The following is a 23,161-nucleotide window of genomic DNA, read 5'->3' on the forward strand; positions in this document are numbered from 1 at the left end:
GGTCCATGTCGAGTTCTTCCAGATGCTCACTTCCACATTTTCTGTTCCATCAACATTTCGTACTATATACCAGATCATAAAACCCTAAATTACAAGTGAAGTGCAAAAATCATACTGAATCAACTCTTTCTGCTCACACAGTAGTTACAACTTACAAGAGCACAAGTAAAATAGCAGTTTACATTAACCATAGCAGTATACATTAACCATGCGGGTAACTCAAACATTCATATTTAACTTATGTTTTGTACATGTCAAATAATATACCGGAAGTCAGCTACAATCATACATAAGTTCCTCCTGTGAATTTTCTCTGGTCTCAAACCTTCAACGACTCCAGAATGCAGTTAGGGCCAAAAACAAAATCAATGCTCTAACGTTTAGCCATGGCTAGTGATCTTTCTTATTTTGTTTTTTCTTACCAAGGTAACTGAGGACAAAAATGTGAGCAAGTAATTTTCAGGAATAGGAGAAATGGCGCTGTGTGGAGTTGGAAATTGCGCAGAATTAAGATTTACATTTACACAGAAATGTTAGGGAGAATTGAAGCTCCCCCAAAAAAAATGGATGTATGTGAATACATGGAGCACCAAGCACGCTACCTCAGCAATACCTTCCATATTTTCCTCATATATATAACCAACGACCATATGGCAAGCCCTGCTGAAGTATAAAGCAAAACAACACCAGACCCTGCTACAACGGCAGCTACTCCATTACTGAAAAGAAAAAAATGGGAAAACACCGAGAAGACCCAATCAGACGGTAACAGAGCTTGAACTAAAATTGAGGGGGCCAAAATAAATACTTAACATGTAACTTAATTTACAATGAACACAACTTCAGAATCACACCCAAAGAAACTTTCTCTAAGCAAATATGACTAAGCATTGCATATCTAAAGTTGAGAGTAAGATATTAGCAAAAGGTTAACTCGAATATAAGCCCATCTAGAGATGACTTTTGCATATAACTTTCCTTTTCATAAAAATTCTAATGATAATAGTACAGCATCCGCTAAATACAAAGAAGATGAATACCTGCAGTCCCGGGTCGCAAGGAGGATGGTTAATGCTGTCATCTGTGAGGCTGTTTTCCACTTCCCCAAATTATTTACAGCAACAGCCTATTATTCAAAGTTTCATGATATAAGGTCATAACTGTGCGCTAATACCAAGTAGGTGATTCAGGTATAAAAGGTAAAACCAACCTCTAAGAGCTTACTATCCTGCGAAGCAGCCCATTCTCTCACTGCAGACATGGTTATCTATTTTGCAGGTCACAAGATAAAACTATAAGACACCTGATTTGATCACTAGTACAAACTACAAAGCCAGTAACTCAGACAAGGAAAGACAGATTAAAGTAGGGTTCCTTTACCATATACAAGTATGTTTTTTGTTTAGTGATACATCATCAACATTCCAAAGCATGTACAAGTATGTAAATATGCATGATAGCAATATTCGACATAATTAGACCATTACAGTGTCCACCTCCAAAGCTATATAGGTCAGAAGAGTAGGTCAACCACAGGATATCCCAAATTTGAATTCTCCTTTCACACACATTAAAAGGACATTCACACTCATATATGAACAACTGCATTTGCATGGTTTTTACTTTTTGGGAAAACTGGCTATTTAGCCTGTCTTTACCTAGGTTCAGTTCATTATATGATGTGAAAAATATGATCATTGGTATTTCTGACTCTGTGGCAGCTATAAGAAACTTCAGATTCACTGTCTTGACAAGTTCATGTAATAAGAGCCAATTGACACATTACAAATTGAACATCATAGAATAAATAACAGCAGAGAGAAGGGATAAGGAATCCATAACAATGAAGATGCATGATTTTGGCAGAGAAATGAAGGACCCTTTATAAGGTTCCCTGTGAACAAATACCTTTTAAGTAATGCATGCCATAGAAATCACAGATGCAAAAGGTTAAGTGAACATTACCTCTCTACCAATTATGGCAATCGAAGGGAGAGTCAGTAGCCAGGGTGCTTGTCCAAAAACATCAACAGCCAAAGGTCTAGTACATAATAAAACCAATGTCGCAGCAACCATAAGCTGCATTCAATAGAAAATCATTCACTTCCAGAAAATAACTAAAGCATGGTTTTGACATGTCACTTATACTATGTTTGCAAATCATTCTACAATTTATTGTAAAGCCAAAATCAATTGTGAGAGAAGTATATGGGTGACAAAATTGATTCTGAGAAAAAATAAGCTAATCCAAACATGTTATTACTTAGAGACTCTTGTATGTAAGCAATAAGCATCAAGTAGGCCAAAGAGTACCTTGTCCGCTACAGGATCTAAGAATGCGCCAAATGAAGATTTTAACTTCATCTGCATTGCAAATAAAGAAAAGACAAGTGATAAACATCATTCTCAAACATGGAACAATGAAAAAAAAATGTCGGGTAGGTGTTTGAATTCAGTTTGAGTGAGTACCTTGCGAGCAATATAGCCATCAAGCCAATCGGTAACGGAAGCAGCGATGAAAATACTTGTAGTAGCTGCTGTTCCACGCCAACCATCCATATAGAAAGCTACATATAAAGATAAGATATCAGAAAACCAATGTCATGGTGTTTGTATATGCCATAACTAATCAGAACTACACAATAGAATGTGAAAAATGAACGTACTAGCAACAAGAAGCGGCACGGCGGCGACACGGCCAAGGGTCAAAATTGTGGGCAAGGTAAGCAATTTGGAAGGCTCTGGCTCTGGCTCTGGCTCTGGTGGGTGTGGTTGTGGTGGTACTGTGGAACTGACTGCCCTTGTGAGAAAGCTCGACGGGGTTTTGCAAATAGTGAACCCTATGAGTGGTTTAGGGGAAAGGGGAGGCACGTGGGTGGTTCTGCGGTGGTCGTGAATGGTTGTTGTTCTGTTTGGGGAGAAGAAGAGGGTTTTGGATTTGGTGGTGGCTGAGCGGACATAGATAGAAGCAGCAGTGGTGCTTAGTTTCAGGGTCGACATCGGAAAAACCGAACTGAGCTGAACGCCACTTTCTTCTTCTTCTTCTTTCTATGTTCTTCGGTTCTGCCAAATGTGACGGATATTTCTGGGGAGTTGGGTTTGGGGCCCCCCCTATGGGGCTCCGCGCCCCACCTCTTTTTTTTTAACCCATAAATGCCCTACGGAACTTAAACTTCCGTATTCTATAAAATAGAATACGGAAGTTAAAATTCCGTATTATAACTCTGACAGTCATCACCTTTTCCACCATTACTCCTCCCTCCACCAACCCCTCCACCATTACTCCTCCGTCACCAACCCCTCACCAGCCCCCTTAACCCCCTCAATGCCTCCAGACCACCCTCTCTCTCACCCTCTCCTACCTCACTTTCATCCTCACTTCCATTCTTCCTACCACCACCACCAACTCCTTCATTGGCAAGCTCTCCACCATTGGATGCAAAAAGATAGCATTTGAGGTAAGTGTTGTTAGTTGTTTGTTGTATGTTGTTAGTTTAAGTAGTTGAAGTTGTTAGATTAAGTAGTTAGATTAAGTAGATTAAGTAGTTAGAATGATGATTTTCTGAATTCTGAGATGTGTTAAAATACGGAATATAAAGTTTCGGAGTCTATACGGAAATTCATATACCGTATTCAATACGAATTATAAATTTCCGTATTAAATACGAATTATAAAGTTCCGTATTCAATATGGATAATAAAGTTCCGTATTCTCTTCCAGGGATGACAGAATCATTTTTATTTCATGAATCCCAATTGATTGAAGTTGGATTGAACAATGCTCAACCTGAAGAGGTGCCACCACCAGCATTTGTACCCCCGTGTATAAGTATAGATGTCTCGCATTTATTTACAACTGATCAGGTATTCTTTGAACAGATTTTTGCATTGTTTTGAAAGTGTAATATATCAATTCTTATTATGTCTTGATCACCCTTGTTTATGCCTTGTTTGTGTGTTGGGTATGCATCATTGAACAGATTTTCCCTACCCGTGATGATCTTATCAATTGGGTTCATGGAATTGCGATTGAAAATGGATATGTTGTGTTGATCACAAAGTCAGATAGCGGTGGGAATGGAAGCAGAAAAGCTTATGTCATGTTGGGGTGCGAGAAGCATGGTAAGTATGTTCCCTACAGAGACCCTGACCTTGTTGAAGGAACGAGAACACAAAAGACAGAATGTCCTTTTAGACTAAAAGGACGACCTATGAAAAATGGCATAGATAGAGATTGGCGGCTAAAGGTGATGGAAGGTACACACAACCATGAACCAGCTAGGTCACTACTTGGCCACAATTTTGTTGGTCGTCTAAATTCCGAAGAGAAGGAGCAAGTGGAAAAAATGTCAAAGAGTTGGGTTCCACCGAGAAAGATGCTGTTGACTTTGAAGGAAAACAATCCTTTAAACTTGACTACCATATCTCAGATTTATGGTGCTTGCAAGAGGTTAAGAAAATCCCTCCGCGGGTCATTGACAGAAATGCAACACTTGTTGAAGAAGTTGGACGGTGACAAGTACGTCCACTTTGAAAGACATGAGCCTGGATCGGAAGTCATTAGGGATGTATTTTGGGCTCATCCAAATGCTATCAAATTGTTCAACACATTTCCATATGTAGTGATTATGGATTGCACATACAAGACAAACAAATATAAAATTCCATTGCTTGAGATTGTTGGACTGACTTCCACAGATAAGACATACTCCATAGCCTTTTGCTACATTGTTAATGAGGGCACAGATGACTACGTTTGGGCACTGGAGTGTATGAAGTCTCTATTAGCTGATCAAGCCATGTTGCCTAAGGTGATTGTTACTGACAGGGATCTTGCCTTATTGAGTGCTGCTAAGCAAAGCCTTCCCAACACCAGCCATTTATTATGCTTGTGGCACATCAACAAGTGTGTTTTGGCAAAGTGCAAACTCTATGTTGGTACAGATGATTTTGCTGAATTGGTTATGGGGAAGTGGGGAGAGGTGGTGGATGCTGCAACAGTTGAAGAATTTGAAGTTCAATGGATGCAATTGTTTAATATGTGCAAGGACAAATACAGCAACTTTACCTCCTATTGTTCTACAACATGGTTGGTCCACAAGGAAAAATTTGCCAAGGCATGGACAAATCATGTGATGCACTTTGGAACAACAACAAGTAACAGGTACAAAAATTATATGAGCTTAATTTATGCCTTGTTATATGTTTTTCATTTGATAGATTGTTTACATTGGAGAGTTAATAAGATATCTGTTTGTTGTTTGCAGGGCTGAGGGTGCACATGCCAGTTTGAAGAAGATGTTGCGGGATTGCAAGGGTGACCTAGCCACTTCTTGGGATGCGTCGCATAGTTTGACATGTAATCGACATACTGAAATATTAGCATCGTTTGAGCGCAGTATTCACAGAATTGATCACATTTTCATGTTCCCATTTTACACAAATATTAGAGGATTTGTGTCAAACAAATGCCTGCAGCTCATCGACGATGAACATATAAGAATGAAGTCCTACGGCGGATGCGATTGCTTGTTGAGAGAGACTCATGGACTACCTTGCGGTTGTGAACTTGCAGGTCACCGGTCAACCACTCTCTTGTCAATTAATTCTATTTGTTATTGAAAGTGACACTTTTGTGAACTTGCAGGTTATGAAAGAATTCCATATGAGTCAATTCATCCATTCTGGAAGAGACTGAGTTGGGAGCATGTACCTGAACCTGTTGCAGATACTATCAGCAACCATATTTGCGGCATGAACCATGGAGATATGCAACCAGAAGTTGAGGCATTGACACATTATTTCAGTTCTTTGGATACTGGAGGGCAGAGTATGGTAAGGAGGAAGCTTCAAGCTATCTATTGTCCTGAAAGCAGTTCACTTTGTACTCCTGAGGTTCAGATAAGGTCCAAGCGCACTCTTAAGGCGAACGAAAGAAAACCACCCAAGGTTAAAGCAATAGGATCCTTGACTCGTGATCCTTCAGGTTTTGAGCATGTTGATAGGGAGATCAAAGAGGCAAAGAAGGCTTCGCAACCACCAAAGAAGAAGAAGCGTGTGAAGAAGTCTGATACAAGTTATTTCATGGGTCATTTTCCATCCTTTTTCCACCCATATATACACACAGTTCAGAATGTTGAGGACGATGGTAACTGTGGCTATAGAGCCATTGCTGCATTACTGGGACTACCATCAGGTGAGGAAGGTTGGCCATGTGTTAGGGAAGCGTTGATAGACGAACTTGAACGACACAGAGGATTGTATGATGAAATGTGGTCCAGACATGTGGTTAATGCCTTACATTCTCGACTCACTCTTCTTCCTGGTCATCCGGCTACCGAGGATAAATGGATGCAACTGCCAGAGATGGGATACCTTGTAGCAACCAGGTTCCAAGTGGTTTTCATATCCATCTCTTCTCAGGGTTGTTGGTCATACCTTCCACTAAGAGGAGAAGGTCCACCTCCTGTACATCGTGTTATAGCTGTTGGTCATGTGATAAATCACTTTGTACAGGTATTTTTTTATTGCGTACACTAATATCCAGTTTGTGAATTAATTTGTTGTATTTGTAAGTTATCTAATTTTATTGTTATTCTCTATAATGTAGCTCCATCTAACTCCTGGACATTCTATGCCGCCAATTGCTCTCCAGTGGGAACGGTATGTTGATCCTATATCAGTAAGCTGGTGCGTCCCATATGTTACACGTTTACACAGGTTTACATCAGAATTAGAAGCTTGGTTTGTTACTTTTGGTGTTCCTCTTAGTCACCAAAGCTATGTAGACATCACCACAGACTGACGCCACACTTTGTGTAATATTCATTTGTAAACGCTCTGTAATATTAATCTGATGGGCCTTGCCCTTATGTTGTTCATTGCTGCTTTTAATAATAGTAATTTGATGGTCATTGGTATATTGATGGGCCTTATGTTACTTATCTTGCCTTTCATTATTCACGGTGTAGTTATACAGGTTATTTTTCATTATAAGAGTCCAAACATAATAGGTGGAAATAGAAAGCGTGGTTAATATAAAAAGAGTCCATACAATGTCGTCACATGTCATAATATAAAAGTACACAAAAAAATATATACAAATATACAGTCACTCGCCCCGACCCCTACCGCCACCCCTCCGACCTCTAGGTCCACGAGCTCTGCCTCCACGAGCGCCCTCTGCAGGTGCACCCTCTCCACGGGCTCTGCCTCCACGGGCTCTGCCTCCACGGGCTCTACCTCCACGACCTCTGCCTCCTGCAGCTCCAGCTCCTCGGACAGCAGCAAAGGCTACTCCCTGGGTACCGATGAATGCGCTGGATCTAATAAGATCCAGCGCCCTCTCAGTGAGGGATCGGGCATGCGTGCCAACTGCAAGAGCATCTGGCACCTCCAGTGACTGCTCCAACAAGTCCACGACCCGACGCACAACCGTCTGCAAAAATAATGTACATAAATGTGAGTGTACAAATAAAATATCATGAACAAAAAATCACAATTGCATGAAAAATAAAATTCAAACTTACCACAGCACTAAACTCCTCCCTCCTATCATCAGGGATGATGAACCGATGGGACACACCGCCATACCACCTCATGTACTCCTCCACAGCCTCTCCCGAATGAGTAACAGGGATCCCCTGAGGGCGCAGGTGCGGCACAAAATCAGCATAGGCAGCATCTGCGGTCTCAGCAAGGGACCCAGTCGTCTGGATCTCGGAGGGGTGTCGAGGGACATCCTGGATGTAGCCAAACTGGCGCAGAACCCTCTCTGGTAGATGTCGTCGAACAACACGGCCAAATGGCGTCCGGATGTAGCCAGAATACATGGCCCTCTGATCCCGTGGTCGATGAGCCCGATGGTCCTCAAATGGGGTCCATATAATGTCATCCACCGTCAGCTCATCGAGCATGACTCGCCTCTCATCGAGGCCTGCATGCCCGACCCGGGACATAACCCACCGCCGCGCCCTAGGCTGGTCCTGTGAGTACTCCGGATCCGCCCTCCGGATAATGACGCGATCAGAAAGGTACTCGTAGGCCCATCCTAGCAAGAGTGAGTTGAAACCTCCCATTTGGGCCGTCCCCCTCCTGGACGCTCGATCAAGCTGGTCGTACAACGTAGCGAGCGCAATTGCGCCCCACGCGTACTCGGACACTCGACCGAGATCCTGCAACATACCTATCCAGTAGACGGTCGTGTGGTATCCACCGCTCTTGCTAGCAAAGAGCGTCGCGCCTAGCTGGTTCACCAGCCAAATCCGTGCAGCGTCCTCATATCGGTGCTCTACAATGAAATGAATTCAGTTAACAGTTAATAACAATACAATAATAATAGATACTATTTAATCAAGTAATAATTAAGACATACCCTCCAACGCAGCATCATACAGGGTCTGCAAGACCCCAAAGCGAATAGTCTGGCTCCTGTTCTTATCAAACTCAGCATGATAACGAGCAACAGATCCTCCCATCAACTCAGCACATAGCGCTGCACACTCGTCCCTCTCCCCCCTCCCAGGCGTATAGAACCTCGACCCCATTGGGAGATGGAGAAGAGCCGACACGTCGTCCAGGGTGATGGTCATCTCCCCAAACGGCATGTGGAAGCTACTAGTCTCCTCATGCCATCGCTCCACAAGGGCCAAAATGAGGCCTGCATCTGTCTCCGAGTAGCTGCACCAGGGTAGCTGATGAAGACCCGTCTGCTCAATCAACTCTCGAACCCTCCTGTGACTGTCTGAATCACCATCACAAGCAAGGTTCCAAACCTTCCCCCCAGCTGTGGCCACCCTCAAGTGTCGACGGTCCACATACCGCTCGTCTGTGCGTAGGAGTGCATGCCACGTCCAGGGAGCCTTGTGATCAGCATAATGCGTGAGAAGCGACAGATCAACAGGCCCCCCCGGAAACGGCGGCAACCTCTGGATCAGGTCCTCCTCGCCACCCTGTGCCTCTGGCACGACATCAGCATCAACATCAGGAGGAGGAATACTATCCTCGTCATATGACCCCTCCTCGCCGGATGACTCCTCGTCGGATGACTCATCGCCGGATGACTCATCGCCGGATGACGACTCGCCTGATGACTCCTCGCCTGCTGACTCATGGCGAGGTACCTCAACCATGGGAGACGGCGGAGTAGGAACTCGATCAGTAGGCTCAACTGGAGCTGGAGCTGAAGCCTCTACCATGGGCGACTGCATAGAATCAACTGGAGCTGGAGCTGAAGCCTCAACCGCGTGAGAGGTCGCAGCTTGATCGCCGCGCCGGCTAGAAGCATGTAATCGCCGGTGTCTATCCTCTGTAGGCCCCGCATCCTCACTAGCTCGAGACCTCTTTCTGTTCTTCATTCTCACTATATATTCAGAGCAAACATTTTCTAAATAAATTCACTGAATAAATTATACTCGCTCAATTACTAAATTTCTCAATTAAATCTCTAAATAAAATCACTAAATAATTCACGATGTTTATAACTAAATTAAAAACATTTTATAAATTAACTAAGCTAATTAGATTAGGTTTTATAAATAAACTAAGCTAATTATATTAAGTTTTATAAAAACATTTTATAAATTAAGTTTATAACTCTAAACAGACACCAAATACGGAACATTAAGTTTCATATCCAATACGGAACATTAAGTTTCGTATCCAATACGGAACATTAAGTTTCATATTGAATACGGAACATTATGTTCCGTATCGAACCAGAGATCCATTAACGACATTGCATGAATGGAACTCGCCCCAAAGGCCAATTTATACACAATTTCAGCCAACATAACATCTACTTAAGCATAAATCGACTACCCTAGGGTTGCAAGATTCCATAATTCCAAGTTAAATGGTGAATTCAAGTTGAAATCCAAACTTACTTACCTCTAGGTTCAATGCAATGAATGGGGAGAATGGGTTTGATGATGGAGACGATGGTACACTTTCCAGATGATGATTGAGGCAAGGAGATCGTCGGTCTCGAAGATTGGAGAGCAAAGGTTTGAAATGTTTTGGAGCGCTGAAATGGGTTTTGGAAAAACCCCTGTCATTTACATAGTAATATAATACGGAACTTTATATTCCGTATTGAATACGAAATTTAATATTCCGTATTCTTGTAAAGGGGGTTTTTCCGTAATTTCCCCACTTTAAGTGGGGCGCGGAGCCCCATAGGGGGGGCCCCAAACCCAACTCCCATATTTCTGGATCACACAGTAAGAAAAGCCCAATTTTGGTTATGTTACAAAAATAATTTATTTCTTCGTACCTTTTATAAAAATAAATCTTTCCATAACTTTGTTTAGGTTGAGGAGACTTTTGCATTTGCTTCAACATGAACATGATGTAATGACTCTCGAGTAGATTTAGTTTCATTTTTAAGTGAAGTCTTACCTTGAAAAAAATGATAAATGTGTTGTGCTCTAGTAAAATTTGGCAAAATCGATATTGATTCTTATAAAAATGTTATTATGAAAAATTAGAGAAGTCTCTCATGACATCATAAATATGACTTGTGCCATTTTTTCTTATCAAGTCAATAGCTCGAAGTGGTGGGTTCCTTAATCTTACTCAGAAAATGGGGTGTTCACGTAAATTTTTTTTATCAATTTTGGTCCTTCAAAAAATGACATTGACATTGGTCTCTTCACTTACTTTTCTTCCTCTTACTCTTCCCCAAGCCCTAACATCCTAATTCGTGGTGACCACCATCGATTGGGCCCTCCATAAGTGATGTTGTCTGATCCACCCAACACAAGTGTTTTTTCGTTCCTTCCATAAACTCAATCTCATCGTATCACATTCTTCACAAATAATTTCACCTTTCTCCTCCCCTCGTTTGATGGAACCTTTGAGAAAAAACCAACAACCCACCCCAACCCAACTACTTGACTAAACCTCATGCCTCCTCATCCTCCATTGTCCCTCTACCCACCTTTCTTTTCGATTCTTTGTTCACCCCATTCACATCTTCTTTGTTGTCTCCACCTCCACCCCTTCGTTATCCTTTTCCTTCTTCTCCATCACCTCCCAACGTCCTCACTAATGCCCTACACTTGATTCTCCTCCTTCACATCCCCGCTTGTGCCAAAATGTTCCCAAACCACCTCCATCTTTCATTATCTTCTCGGTTAATTCATAGTTTCCGAGGCAATTTCTTCGAGTACCACCTTACTTCCCTTTCTAAAAGTCCCACCAAAGTGAAACATCGTAGGAATTTTCATTTCCACATGTCTCATAGGTCATAACACAAAGCATTCAATGGAAGTCCACGAAATATGTATTTTTCATGAACAACTTTATTCACATAATGTGTTAAGACCTTTTTTTTGACAGAAATTAATGTGTCAAGACTACTTATATCATTATTTTTTGTGATAAAAGTGGAAGAACACAGAGAACACTTTCAAATTACTAAACAAGACGTTAGTGACATGTTGAAGAGACCAACAACGACATGCTCTTAAATACGGGCACCGAAAGATTTTTTTAAAGATAGTTATCTACCAACTATGATTTTACTAAACACAATGAGTTTCAAACTCTCAACCTATAAAAATGTGAGAGTTCAACCTAAAACTTTTAACTAAAGTACACAATACTAGTTATATTTGTCTATGTGCAACTTTTCCTTTTTAGAAAGATACATGTTGACAATTTATGACGATGTTCATGATGTATGCCCCTTGCTGTCGGTGTTGAATCTGCCACATCTGGGGCTTTGGATTAAAAAGCACAAATAACGTATTTACATTACTTTTAATTTATATCAGAATAATATTATAGACAAAAAAACATAATAATAATATTATCTTATGAGAGGAAAAAACCATAAAAATCGAGATTAACAAATATCGTAATAGTAATTCCTCCGATAGCCTCTCTAATCTCTATTTAGGACAAACCTTAGGATATCCTTAGGCTCCTCCTACCCAATAATGTGCATCTACAGATACAAATCTCTACAATATGGCACTGATTTAAAGTCACTTTGGGGGTTGAGGAGACAATTGTTACAAGTTCACATAAAAATAATGATGAGGCGAGTAGAGGAATGGCACGTTGATTGATGATGTGGTGGTGAGGTGAGGGAGCAAGCTAGTATATAGCGGTATTGAATTGAGGAAAAGGGAAGGAAGGAAAAGTGAAATTTTAGCAACTTTTTAGCCTTTAGAAAACTGTGAAGGCCAAGGGTGCCTCTCTCTCTCTCTTCTCTCACTCACGCAGCACATGTAATTTATAACGTGACGCCATTTTCGGTCTCTCTCTCTCTCTCTCATAGTGTGCATGTGTGTGCCCCTTGTTTCTCTCTGCTCTTTGTATATGTAGCTGCTGCCACTACTCTCTTACTCTTACGCACGCATTCAGTTGCAGAGAATCAAGCCGAACACGAAGGTGAAGAAGAAGAAGAAGAAGATCTCGTTGGTTGATTTGTCTCTGACTTTGCTGATCATTCGGATCCAAATCCAATCCACAAATGAAGGATAACAACAACAGTAAACATAATAACCATGTCATCACCTTCGACCACAAGAGGTATTCTCCTTCACTCTCGCTCGCCTAGATCCCTCAATTTCCACTTCAATTACACTGCAACTTAATCAAATTCAATTACTGGGTTTTCATTTTTAAGATCGATCTTGCTCCATTCAGCGCCGCCGAACCACGTGTCGTTTCAATTTTCATTTCGCTTTTCATACTTCACAATTCGGGCAATGTTGAGCGGTTTTGTTTGAAATTGTTGTTTCTCGTGGCTCATTACTTCAATTGCTTAATTCTTCTAGTTTCTGCTTTATACTATATGCATCTGTCTCTGCTAATTCTTGAAAATTAATGCTTATTTGATGTCAACAGGGATGCCTATGGATTTACTGTGCGGCCTCAACACCTGCAAAGATACCGTGAATATGCTAATATATACAAGGTCATTTCAGTTTCTGTTAAGTTGAAAATCATAATACAACAGGCTTATATATGTTCATTTCATGTTGTTGCATAATTTTGTAACCTGCCTCTTGTTCTAAGTTCAACATTTTTCAATTGTGAGTTTAGGAGGAAGAAGAGGAAAGGTCAGATAGATGGAAGACATTTCTAGATAGGCAGGCAGCAGCTTCTGATTTGGCAACAAAAGGATTAGTTGCGGGGGAAGATGAGAAAGTCTTGGGTGATGAAGCTGCAGAGCAAGAAGCTGATGCTAGCTTGGAGAAGCAGGGTGTGGATGGAGATGAACCAATTAACCACACCCCTGGTGATTCTGACAGTGCACCTGAAAATGGTAGTCAAAAGCCGGAGGTACCAGCATCCGAGCAGACAAAAGTACATAGAGTCCAGTTATGGACAGAGATAAGACCATCTCTTCAAACTATTGAGGATATGATGAGCATTCGTGTAAAGAAGAAAACTGGGCCATTGAAAGATGAAACAAATAACAATGGTGAATTGATCATTGAAACACCAAAATCACTATCTCATTCTGATGATGCTAAACCACCCAAAGGATCATGTGAGGAAGACTCTGAAGATGAGTTCTATGATGTGGAGAGGTCAGATCCGAGTCCAGATATGCCTCAAGTTGATGGCGCGAGTATCTCTGCAAATGGTAATGCTGCTGATGCTGCTTCACAAGAGGCATCGTGTCCTTGGAAAGAAGAGTTGGAAGTTCTTGTTCGTGGAGGAGTGCCAATGGCACTGAGAGGAGAGGTGCTCAATATATACTTGAGATATATATTTCTTGTGAAGTTTATTTATTTTTGGTGAGTTACCTTATTGTTCGTTCTTTTGTTGTGCTTCAGCTTTGGCAAGCTTTTGCGGGTGCAAAAGCAAGGCGCGTTGAGAAGTATTATCAGGATCTGCTAGCCTCAGAGGGTAATTCTGAAATTAAAACTAATCAGCAAAGCGTGCAGTCAGCTGATAATGATGAGAAAACAAGTGCAGATTTTATACATGTGCCAGAAAAATGGAAAGGGCAGATTGAGAAGGTCTTTGCCTGTGACTTTTCACCCTCCTTGTTCTCAGTTTTGTGATATTATCTTTAGGGGCCTAGGAAATACAATATTTGCAATTGTCTGTAATTGCTGCTTGTTTGTGCAGGATCTTCCTAGGACATTTCCTGGTCATCCTGCGTTGGATGAAGATGGTAGAAATGCTTTGAGACGATTACTTACTGCTTATGCTCGACATAATCCCTCAGTTGGTTACTGCCAGGTCTTTGCTTCTTAAAAGAGATACATTTTCCTTTTTTCTATAAGGAAGTTTTCCCATCATTTTTCAGTATGGCTGTGATAGATTTTATATGAAAAACCTAACTGAAACAATCTAATGGGATGTTCATATGAAACATATATACACATAAGTGATCTGGTCACACTTAAAGAGTTTGGTTCAAACAGAATTCGGAAGTTGATATATCTCAGTGCAAAGAATTCACAATTACAGGAATTTATATTGCCTTTTACTAGTTTTTATTTAACCAACAATATAATAATAATTGCCAGCTTGAATTTCTTGACCTTTAAATGATGAGCCAAGGAATCCACTAGCGATTTATAAGATAAGCTTTAACAACCTTCTGAAGCTTTATTTGCTACCTATTTTCTTCTTACCAATATCTATTCCCAAAAAAAAGATGATTTCTAGAAAATGAAGAGGATTTTTGGCTACTCATTAACAATGTACCATTTTACTTCCTCAAAATGAATTATTCCTTCTTGTTGAGGTAGTTTGGACTATGGAACAGTTTGCTTCTCCACGCTGATATTATGTGTTGAAGGTGATCTGGATTGCTGTGGTATTCCATGAATCAGTCTTATATAAATAGTTTATATCATAGCACACTTTCTCATGTCAAAGATGGCTTGAAATGAAGAAAAAACACGACTGGCATGGATCATAGTTTTAACATTCCCTCTCACTCAAGCACCGTATTGAAATTTTAAATTGATTTGAAGAATTGGGACCGACTTTGATGTAGGAGCTTTTTAAGTATACCACTTGATACAGCGGAAGTCGTACTAGGATTGCAAGCGCAAATCCTAAGGAAAAGGTTTCTGGAATCCACCAGAAAGGAAATTAGCAAGCGCTAAAACCCTAGGAAATACACTGGAATCCACCAGAGAAGAAGAGAAAACTCTTAAATTTTATTATCAATCAAAACTCCATAGGTTATGCCTTACAAGTGCTTAAATAGGAAAAGAAAATATCTTAATAGAAAAATAAATAATATCCTAAAAGATCCTAATTGAAAATAAAAGATCCTAATTGAAAATAAATAAGTTCTTAAAAAAAATAATTAAGATCCTAAAAGATCCTAATTACAAATAAGTAAAATTACTAAAATACTAAAATTATCTTAAAAAGCTCCTACATCAGACTTTGTGACAAACTTCAATCAGGAAAGCACTGTTTTCAGATAGCATACCTGGTTGAAGGTGCAAAGGGTCCTAATGCTTCATAGAAACCTTTCATATCTATAATATGCATAACTCATGCATATTAGTGTTCTGTCCTATAATGTGGACAATGAAATAAGTTCAGCCAGGATTTTTCTCAGATGGACATATTATCGATGTTCATGACATCTATAACGCACTGAATTAGCTTTGTTTGATAATTTACATTGCAGGCCATGAATTTTTTTGCTGGCTTATTGCTTCTTTTGATGCCTGAAGAAAATGCCTTTTGGTAGGTCTTCATAATGCTTCACTAGATTTCTAGAGTATATAGTCAAAATGTGCACTTTTCAAAACTTTATGAGCTTGTATTTCTAGAGTACATAGAGTCAAAATGCCTGTATTTGATGAGCTCTGCTGTACTGAAGGAATACCTGACTAATTGTTTCATGCTTATGCCACAGATATTCCACATTTGAACTAATTTTATGTTTTATCACTTTTACTTTTGTCAGGACCTTAATGGGGATTTTAGATGATTATTTTGATGGCTATTATTCAGAGGAAATGATTGAGTCCCAGGTATTTTTTTATTATACTTTATATTCTTGACTAAATTCAATAACGCACCAAAATAACTTTTGTTAGACTATTTGACATATATTCAAATGCATTTCATCTTATCAGGTGGATCAACTTGTTTTTGAGGAATTGGTGCGGGAGAGGTTTCCCAAATTGGGTTTGTAAATTGTTTGAATTCATTTTCATGTCTTTGAACTCATTGAGTGAATCTTGTCTCTAGTGTTCTTTCTACTCTTAAATCTTAATTTATTGTGTACTCTTCTTTTGCAGCCAATCATCTAGATTATCTGGGAGTGCAGGTAGGATGGGTTACCGGACCATGGTTTCTTTCCATCTTCATGAACATGCTTCCTTGGGAAAGTGGTCAGGTTTTATGCTTTATCTGTTGAATAGTGTAGCTTAGGCTCATTTCACAAAGTTGCCAATGTCAAATGAGCACTTGTACACTATAGTTTGAGCTTCATTCTGATCTGTTGTATTATTTGGACTGCAGTTCTTCGAGTGTGGGATGTGCTTCTTTTTGAAGGAAACCGCGTTATGCTATTTAGGACAGCGGTTGCTTTGATGGAGCTGTATGGTACAGGCTGGAAATACTTGTTTCAAACTACATACTGTACTACTGAAAAAAGGAAACTGGCAATACTCAAGTAATCTATATCTTCATCAGACTTAATTTAACTCTGCCTTGCAGGTCCAGCATTGGTAACAACAAAGGATGCTGGAGATGCAGTTACTTTACTTCAGTCATTGGCTGGCTCCACATTTGACAGCAGTCAGCTTGTATTGACAGCTTGCATGGGTTACCAAAATATAAATGAAAGTCGATTGCAGCAGCTGAGGAATAAACATAGGCCAGCGGTAATGGCCGCAATTGAAGAAAGATTAAAAGGGCGTAAAGCTTGGAGGGATTCACAGGGTCTTTCAAAGCTATTTGGTTTTAAACATGATCCTAAAAACGAGCAATCAGCTGATATGCTTGGGAGTTTATCTCGTTCAGAATCTGGTTCTACTAATGCAGATGAAATTCTGATTAGTCTGACTGGAGAGGGTGACATAGATTCTGTTCCAGATCTTCATGAGCAGGTTGCTTTCTTTCTTTTATCATCCCTAATTTTTATGAGATCATCATAAAGTTGAATGGTGAATTTGATTGTTACCTTTAGCATATATAACATTCTCAAATTACTGAAACAGAAGTTAAAAAGAAGTGTTTTTTAAAACTAATAGCTTTGCGGACTCACTAGAACTATTAAGTGCATTTATCTTAAATGATTTATCTACAACGAACTGTGAACTACAAGTATGGTTAATCAGTTCAAGTTTAGTTAAATGGTTGTTGTGGCCTTGTGGATGGTTATTGTCTTCAACTGGTCTGTGGGCTTAAATTTTCACCTTGATGAACATTTGCAAAATGTTCTGGGTATACCTACTGTTAATTCAACGCCTATACATTTTATAAGAGTTGGTCAGTGTTCGAACATCATAGTTAAAGCTGCATATTTTGTAATATCTTAGGATATTGTTTGGTAGACCATAGTTGGCTTTGTTTTGCTCTACAAACCCAGTTGAGTTATTTAATTAACACCATATGCCATTTCTTTGAAATTTTAGTTTGAAAGTAACAGTGCAATAAATACATAGTGGAAAACTAGGACAATGTGGAGGTGGTTATTTGATGGCTTTGTCAATTTTCACCCTTCCTTGAAAATAAAGTTAGAGATTTTACTTTTATATGAATGAATGCTCCTTTATGCCCTCGTTCGCCCCAAAATAAATAAATATATAAACAATTGTGAAGTATGCACTACATAGTCATCATCTAGAGTAATATGAAAGCAACTGATCACAACATTGTATTGATTTTATGTTGCGAACTCGATACAGGTTGTCGGGCTGAAGGTTGAACTTTGTAGATTACTGGAGGAGAAAAGATCAGCTATTCTTAGGTACTTAAAAATTATATTACTCTTCTTTTTATTATGGTCTTGAATACTTCCACCAAAATGTTATAATATACCTAGGCTTGACAGTCTAGACAAAATAATGAGGGCACAAATCTTATCCTATAAAGTCTTGTCTGGTTGAACGTAATTGTCGATTTACTGGGTTGTTGGAGAAATTAAAATCTGTAATTTTAGAGTATTACTAATTATTGTATGGGCACAGGCATACCTATTATTTAGCTTAGGATTCTTTTGGAATTTTTTATTGGAAAGTCCTGTGGATGATCCTACCTAGCCAACACTTGGGTGATAAACCCACTTATAAAGTGGTTAATGATAAATACTTTACTAAAAGGATTAATGTGGTTTATGAATGCTACTTTATAAATAAGACCCATCCACTGGTCTTCAATACTTACTGTCCCTCTTTTTTTCACTAATTACCGGAGTTTCTTTATTTAATTTTGAGTTAATTACACTCAACTACCTTGAAGTTTCCCTATATGACACTAAACTCCAAACTTACTTAAATACTACAGTCCACCCCATTTTTTGTTAGAGAATATTGTTAAAGAAATTATCTACTTGAGGAAAATGGGGTGGAGTGTAATATTTGACGAAGTTTGGAGTTTAGTGTTATATAAGGAAACCTCAAGGTAGTTGAGTGTAATTTGCTCTTAAATTTTTTAAGAATTTTTTCATAATAGTCCTGAGATAATTTATTTCCCTTTCAATGTCTTACTTTCTTTCAGAGCAGAGGAGCTTGAAACAGCATTGATGGAGATGGTCAAGCAGGATAATAGGCGGCAACTGAGTGCCAAGGTAAGCATTGAGTGCTCAAGGATTTTTTTCTTACATCAATATATGTTCTTTGTGATGTTTATCTTCTATATCTGCTCGCTTTATTATTGTGCTTCAAAGAGGGGAATTTTCCTTCTCCCTTTCCACTAAGGCTGTATCAGTTGCAAAATTCCTCTCCAAGTTGCTTGGGGAAGAGACTTATTCTGCTCCAGAATTTTCTCTCGTCACCTGATTTATTATCCCAAATCATGTTAATAAGTGTCATTCCTCTGTTATTCCTTGTAAATTGTGCTTACAAAGGAGTTGAAGTGGAAACTTGCTTCTTCAAATAGCTTATGACCGTATGACGGACCGTTAACCTAGCCTCTTCTATATATGTGTTGTGTGTGTACATATAAGAGAGATAGATATAGAAAGAGGCAATTGTTTCATAATAGCTATATTTAATAGGAATTGTATTTTTATGATTGCCAACTAGTTCATAAGAATCAAAGTTCCCAAAATAACTCTTTGATGGGATTTCAAACTCAAATGAAATTACCATTTTAAGAAGACTTCATCTCATGTGCATACACTACCAACCAACTGTGGTCTCCATCGTTAAATTCTTGCTCCAAACTGAAGAACAAAACTGCAACTATTATACTAACTAGATATTGTAGATTTCACAATTTGCCAGATTCTACATAGGTACATTTTTTAGTACTTACGTAAACCTGGCTAGTTAGATTACATGTTCTTGTAGTCTGAGGTCTAATTTGTTCTTTGAAAAGTTCATGTGTATAATTCTTTTCAACTTCAGGTAGAGCAACTAGAGGAAGAGATTGCTCAGCTTCGACAGGCACTTTCTGATAAGCAAGAACAAGAAACGGCCATGATTCAGGTCTCATTTTTACTGGTAGTTTTATACTCTTTCTTGGGGTAAAACAGACTTTTTGCGACATGTAAGATTTTATTGCTGATAGGTCTTGATGCGGGTGGAGCAAGAGCAAAAGTTGACAGAGGATGCTCGCAGGTTTGCTGAGCAAGATGCAGCTGCACAAAGATATGCTGCCCAAGTGCTTCAGGTTTCCATTTTCTTTCTTCATTTTATACTGCGCTTATGTTCCAACAATATCTACCACAAAAACAAGCTTATCATATTGTAAGTTGGAAAGTTATTAGTCTTGATAAGATGTCGGTTTTCAGCTTATAATTGCTTGGGTTTAGTTGTTCATCTTGTACCATTTAACATTCTATTATTTCATTATGGCATTCTAAAGGGGCGGCTTAGAGTTTTACGTGTTCCTATGCTTCTGTCAAACTGCTTGTCCTTGATAATGCGGTCTTCTAGTGTCAGTCTTTCAAAATCTGGAGCCTTAATTGGGGCATCATTTTCCTGTAGTGGCTGATGGTATTTTGTAGCATCTTTACTGAGATATATCAATTTCATAATTATTCTGCCACTGGCTATACTTGAATGTCTCCATTTGGAAGTAAACACTGTGGTACTCAACTTCAGAGGAGTTTACATCTATCAATTTTTGCCGAACTGATATCCCATTTTTTAATTATAATTTGAACACGGGAATCTGGATATTTACCTTTTCTAGACTATCCTTCACATTTTTATTTGGCGTGTTGGTGAATTCCTTGTACTTAACATATCTAATTTGTATTTTTTAATTGGAGTGACATTACCTTTTCTAGTGTTTTTTTTTAGAAAATACAAACAATAGTTATTAATATCTATGATTATCCATATGTTATGTTGAAGTTCATCTTAATGCCTCCTTATTCTTCTAAATTGGGTTTTGAGTCTGACTAGCACAAATGGTGAATTTTAGGAGTATGACATCTTACCATCATACATATTATTTTGTTTGGCAGGAAAAATATGAAGACGCAGCTGCTGCACTTGCTGAAATGGAGAAGAGAGCAGTTATGGCAGAATCTATGCTGGAGGCTACATTACAGTATCAGTCTGGCCAAGTTAAAGCGCAACAATCTCCACGGTATTTTTTGAATTTTTGAAATGTGTGATTCTTTATGTTTTGAATTTTTGAAATGTCTGATTCTTTACTGCATGTGCATCCACATTCCACACTTATTTGTTTTTGTATGGTTTTGGATATTTCTTCTAAAAAACTTTGTAATTATCTTCTGTTGTGGTTTTGTCATACTATCTACATTCAGTATCTAGTAGGGATCCATTAAGCATCACTCTAGTGGCAAAACACCCCCTAAACCTAAGCAGGGTCTAGTAGCCGAAAAATTCGGCATCTTCCTATCTATTTAAGTAAATGCCAAAAGGTGCAGGCAAGGATAAACTTTGGAAAGGAAATGAAAGTAATTGCTTTATATTGTTTATGCAAAGAGATGATTGACTTTTACCTTCTTGCTTTACAGATCTACACATCCAGAATCTGCTGCCTCGAGAAACAATCAAGAGCCTGCAACGGATTTTCCCAATAGGAGGGTAGGATTGCTTTCTCGTCCATTTGGACTTGGGTGGCGTGACCGAAACAAGGTGAGTTTCAACAACCATTGCAGAAGATGCAATGTTTTTTCAATGTTACACTTTCCATTATTTACTTTATTGTGGTTGCTGATCTGTATTAGTTAACTCCCACAGGGGAAGCCCAATAATGTAGAAGAGCCAGCAGAGGAGAAGCCCATCGTTGAGGGGCAAGGTATAATAAGTCAACATGAGGGCAATGGCCTTAAAGTACCCAAATGAATGCTCTAATTCCCAAGACGGTTTGAGGAGCAAGTAGTCAGTTACTCCTTGTAATTTTTGTTCAGGATGAACATATAAATTCATATTCATTAATTGTTTGTTCTTTATGATGCTATAGAATAATTGTAATTGGAAAGTAAATGTACGATGGAGTTCAATTGTAATACATCTCTCATCTATTCCATTTTTGAACATTCTTGGATGCCAATTATATTAGGGAAGGGATAAATATGAAAACGGTCCTTAATCTATGAGTGATGGACGGTTTTGGTCCTTCGCCGGAGTCACTTCCCAAAATAGTCCCTCCGGTAAAGGGAAACCGCCAGGCTCCAACCACCGTTCATATGTGGTCATGCCACATCAATTAATGAGATGACATCAATTAATGAGATGACGTGCAAATTTATTTTTATTTTTTAATTAATTTAACAGAGTCTTTAAGCAAAATACAAAACCATATCTTCTTCCTCCAAAAACGCCAACAACCTACAAATCCAAATCTTCCCTAACCTTCCATTCGACTCATTCTCCTCACCAGCCCTCTCTTTCTCACCTTCCATAATCTTTTTCCCACGTCGGTGATTTCGAAGGCAGATTAAGGGCTTGGTGGAATTGTGAGTTTGTGACCCAGAACGGTGGTTGTGGTGGATTGGTGCGGTTTCCTCGATGGCTAAGGATATGTTCCAATTGTTGGGTCCTGTGGGTTTTGGTTTGTGTGGGTTCTATTGATATGGGTTTCTAATCTGGTTATGTGGGTTTTATGAATCTTGGCTATTGAGTTTTTACCTAGAATTTGTGTTGTTTCTGGATTTCCAGTGTTTGATTTTCAGTGTTTTCGGGGTGAGATGAGAAAGACAATGAGGATAAATGATAATGGGTCTCGGTGGCTGGGCTATTTTTCGAGAAGGATGACGATGATGCTCGATTAGCGGAAGTATATGGCCCATAGAAAGATGAATACGATGATAAAGATGATGCTTGATTTGGGGGAATCCAAGAACCCTAAAACATGAATTTGGGGATTTTTACCTTTGAGATGTTATGTAGCATGAAGGAATGAGTATTAGATTAAAATTGAATTTGGATTAAGGAATTAGGTTTTTTATAATGGGACTAGGGTTTAATGAGTTCAATTAGGGTTATTTTTTTTAATTTTTTTAACCAGTTAATTATTTAATCAAAAATAAAACCAAATGTCACGTCACATGGCATGTCCATGTATGAACGACGGTCGACCCAAGTCTCCTGTAAGGACACAACGCGGTGGTTCTCCTCACTGAAGGGATTATTCCCGGAAGTTACTCCGGCGAGGGTTGTCCATCGCTCATAGTTAAGGGACCATTTTCATATTTATCTCATTATATTACATTATCATTCATGAAGGAGCAATAAAAGAATACTTAAATTATAAATTTCATTCATAGTATCTATCTATCTTATTAATAGGAACAAATAACTAAAGTTTGAAAATTTGTATTAGCAAGCTATAATATGTAAAGCGGTTTTACATCTGAATTAAGCTAGGTTGTGATATGAGTCGTTTTTACATCTGAAAACGAAGAAAAACAAACTTTAAGTTAGGCTAGCATTGAGCGGAGGACCTTTTGCTCACTCTTGCAATCTTCCGTCTCTTGCCGTTAAGAGTCAGCTTCTTCATATGGCGTTTAAACAGTCTCCCCGACTCACCAGCATTGACAACGTAGGTTATGGTAGCTCCTTTAGGG

At 39.0% G+C, this 23,161-nt stretch overlaps 4 protein-coding genes across 5 annotated transcripts; 2 read left to right on the plus strand and 2 right to left on the minus strand.

Annotated features, from left to right (window-relative positions):
* Positions 1-101: 101 nt before the first annotated feature.
* Positions 102-3,107, minus strand: LOC130716807 (CDP-diacylglycerol--glycerol-3-phosphate 3-phosphatidyltransferase 2-like). Its single transcript, XM_057566811.1, has 7 exons — positions 2,667-3,107; positions 2,470-2,567; positions 2,314-2,364; positions 1,966-2,079; positions 1,211-1,267; positions 1,041-1,126; positions 102-719 (listed from the first exon to the last, which is right to left on the minus strand). Exons 1-7 carry the CDS (start codon positions 2,998-3,000, stop codon positions 599-601), a joined length of 861 nt encoding a protein of 286 aa, XP_057422794.1. The 5' UTR covers positions 3,001-3,107; the 3' UTR covers positions 102-598.
* Positions 3,108-3,139: 32 nt separating this feature from the next.
* On the plus strand, positions 3,140-6,922 carry LOC130716803 (PKS-NRPS hybrid synthetase cheA-like). The gene is made up of 6 exons (XM_057566807.1): positions 3,140-3,458; positions 3,722-3,864; positions 3,981-5,164; positions 5,268-5,575; positions 5,648-6,516; positions 6,611-6,922. The coding sequence occupies exons 2-6, from the start codon at positions 3,724-3,726 to the stop codon at positions 6,803-6,805; spliced, it is 2,697 nt and encodes an 898-aa protein (XP_057422790.1). The 5' UTR covers positions 3,140-3,458; positions 3,722-3,723; the 3' UTR covers positions 6,806-6,922.
* Positions 6,923-7,012: 90 nt separating this feature from the next.
* On the minus strand, positions 7,013-9,993 carry LOC130716804 (protein MAINTENANCE OF MERISTEMS-like). The gene is made up of 3 exons (XM_057566808.1): positions 9,889-9,993; positions 8,375-9,361; positions 7,013-8,290 (listed from the first exon to the last, which is right to left on the minus strand). Exons 2-3 carry the CDS (start codon positions 9,354-9,356, stop codon positions 7,482-7,484), a joined length of 1,791 nt encoding a protein of 596 aa, XP_057422791.1. The 5' UTR covers positions 9,357-9,361; positions 9,889-9,993; the 3' UTR covers positions 7,013-7,481.
* Positions 9,994-12,112: 2,119 nt separating this feature from the next.
* On the plus strand, positions 12,113-21,639 carry LOC130717506 (uncharacterized). Of its 2 annotated transcripts, XM_057567750.1 has the most exons (19): positions 12,113-12,263; positions 12,373-12,540; positions 12,859-12,928; positions 13,057-13,704; positions 13,797-13,982; positions 14,095-14,208; positions 15,626-15,684; positions 15,908-15,974; positions 16,080-16,131; positions 16,245-16,337; positions 16,468-16,551; positions 16,666-17,057; positions 17,859-17,920; positions 18,670-18,739; positions 19,521-19,601; positions 19,684-19,785; positions 20,588-20,712; positions 21,107-21,227; positions 21,333-21,639. In XM_057567750.1, exons 2-19 carry the CDS (start codon positions 12,482-12,484, stop codon positions 21,435-21,437), a joined length of 2,490 nt encoding a protein of 829 aa, XP_057423733.1. In that variant the 5' UTR covers positions 12,113-12,263; positions 12,373-12,481; the 3' UTR covers positions 21,438-21,639. The 2 variants fall into 2 exon arrangements, with proteins under 2 accessions (XP_057423733.1, XP_057423732.1); XM_057567749.1 differs by having other exon boundaries at positions 12,131-12,540.
* The last annotated feature ends 1,522 nt before the right edge of the window (positions 21,640-23,161 follow it).

The sequence above is a fragment of the Lotus japonicus genome, chromosome 5 (assembly GCF_012489685.1).
Source record: "Lotus japonicus ecotype B-129 chromosome 5, LjGifu_v1.2".
NCBI classification, from domain to species: Eukaryota; Viridiplantae; Streptophyta; class Magnoliopsida; order Fabales; family Fabaceae; genus Lotus; species Lotus japonicus.

Excerpts from the sequence above, each read along its gene's own strand:
- LOC130716807 (XM_057566811.1), bottom strand. The coding sequence starts at position 3,000 with ATGTCGACCCTGAAACTAAGCACCACTGCTGCTTCTATCTATGTCCGC. Across the intron at positions 2,568-2,666 it reads CGTGCCGCTTCTTGTTGCTA|CTTTCTATATGGATGGTTGG; the intron begins GTACGTTCATTT and ends CTTTATATGTAG. Across the intron at positions 1,127-1,210 it reads AGGATAGTAAGCTCTTAGAG|GCTGTTGCTGTAAATAATTT; the intron begins GTTGGTTTTACC and ends TTTGAATAATAG.
- LOC130716804 (XM_057566808.1), bottom strand. The coding sequence starts at position 9,356 with ATGAAGAACAGAAAGAGGTCTCGAGCTAGTGAGGATGCGGGGCCTACA. Across the intron at positions 8,291-8,374 it reads GTATGATGCTGCGTTGGAGG|AGCACCGATATGAGGACGCT; the intron begins GTATGTCTTAAT and ends ATTTCATTGTAG.
- LOC130717506 (XM_057567750.1), top strand. The coding sequence starts at position 12,482 with ATGAAGGATAACAACAACAGTAAACATAATAACCATGTCATCACCTTC. Across the intron at positions 14,209-15,625 it reads CCTCAGTTGGTTACTGCCAG|GCCATGAATTTTTTTGCTGG; the intron begins GTCTTTGCTTCT and ends TTTACATTGCAG. Across the intron at positions 18,740-19,520 it reads GGCGGCAACTGAGTGCCAAG|GTAGAGCAACTAGAGGAAGA; the intron begins GTAAGCATTGAG and ends TTTCAACTTCAG.
- LOC130716803 (XM_057566807.1), top strand. The coding sequence starts at position 3,724 with ATGACAGAATCATTTTTATTTCATGAATCCCAATTGATTGAAGTTGGA. Across the intron at positions 3,865-3,980 it reads ATTTATTTACAACTGATCAG|ATTTTCCCTACCCGTGATGA; the intron begins GTATTCTTTGAA and ends ATCATTGAACAG. Across the intron at positions 6,517-6,610 it reads TGATAAATCACTTTGTACAG|CTCCATCTAACTCCTGGACA; the intron begins GTATTTTTTTAT and ends TCTATAATGTAG.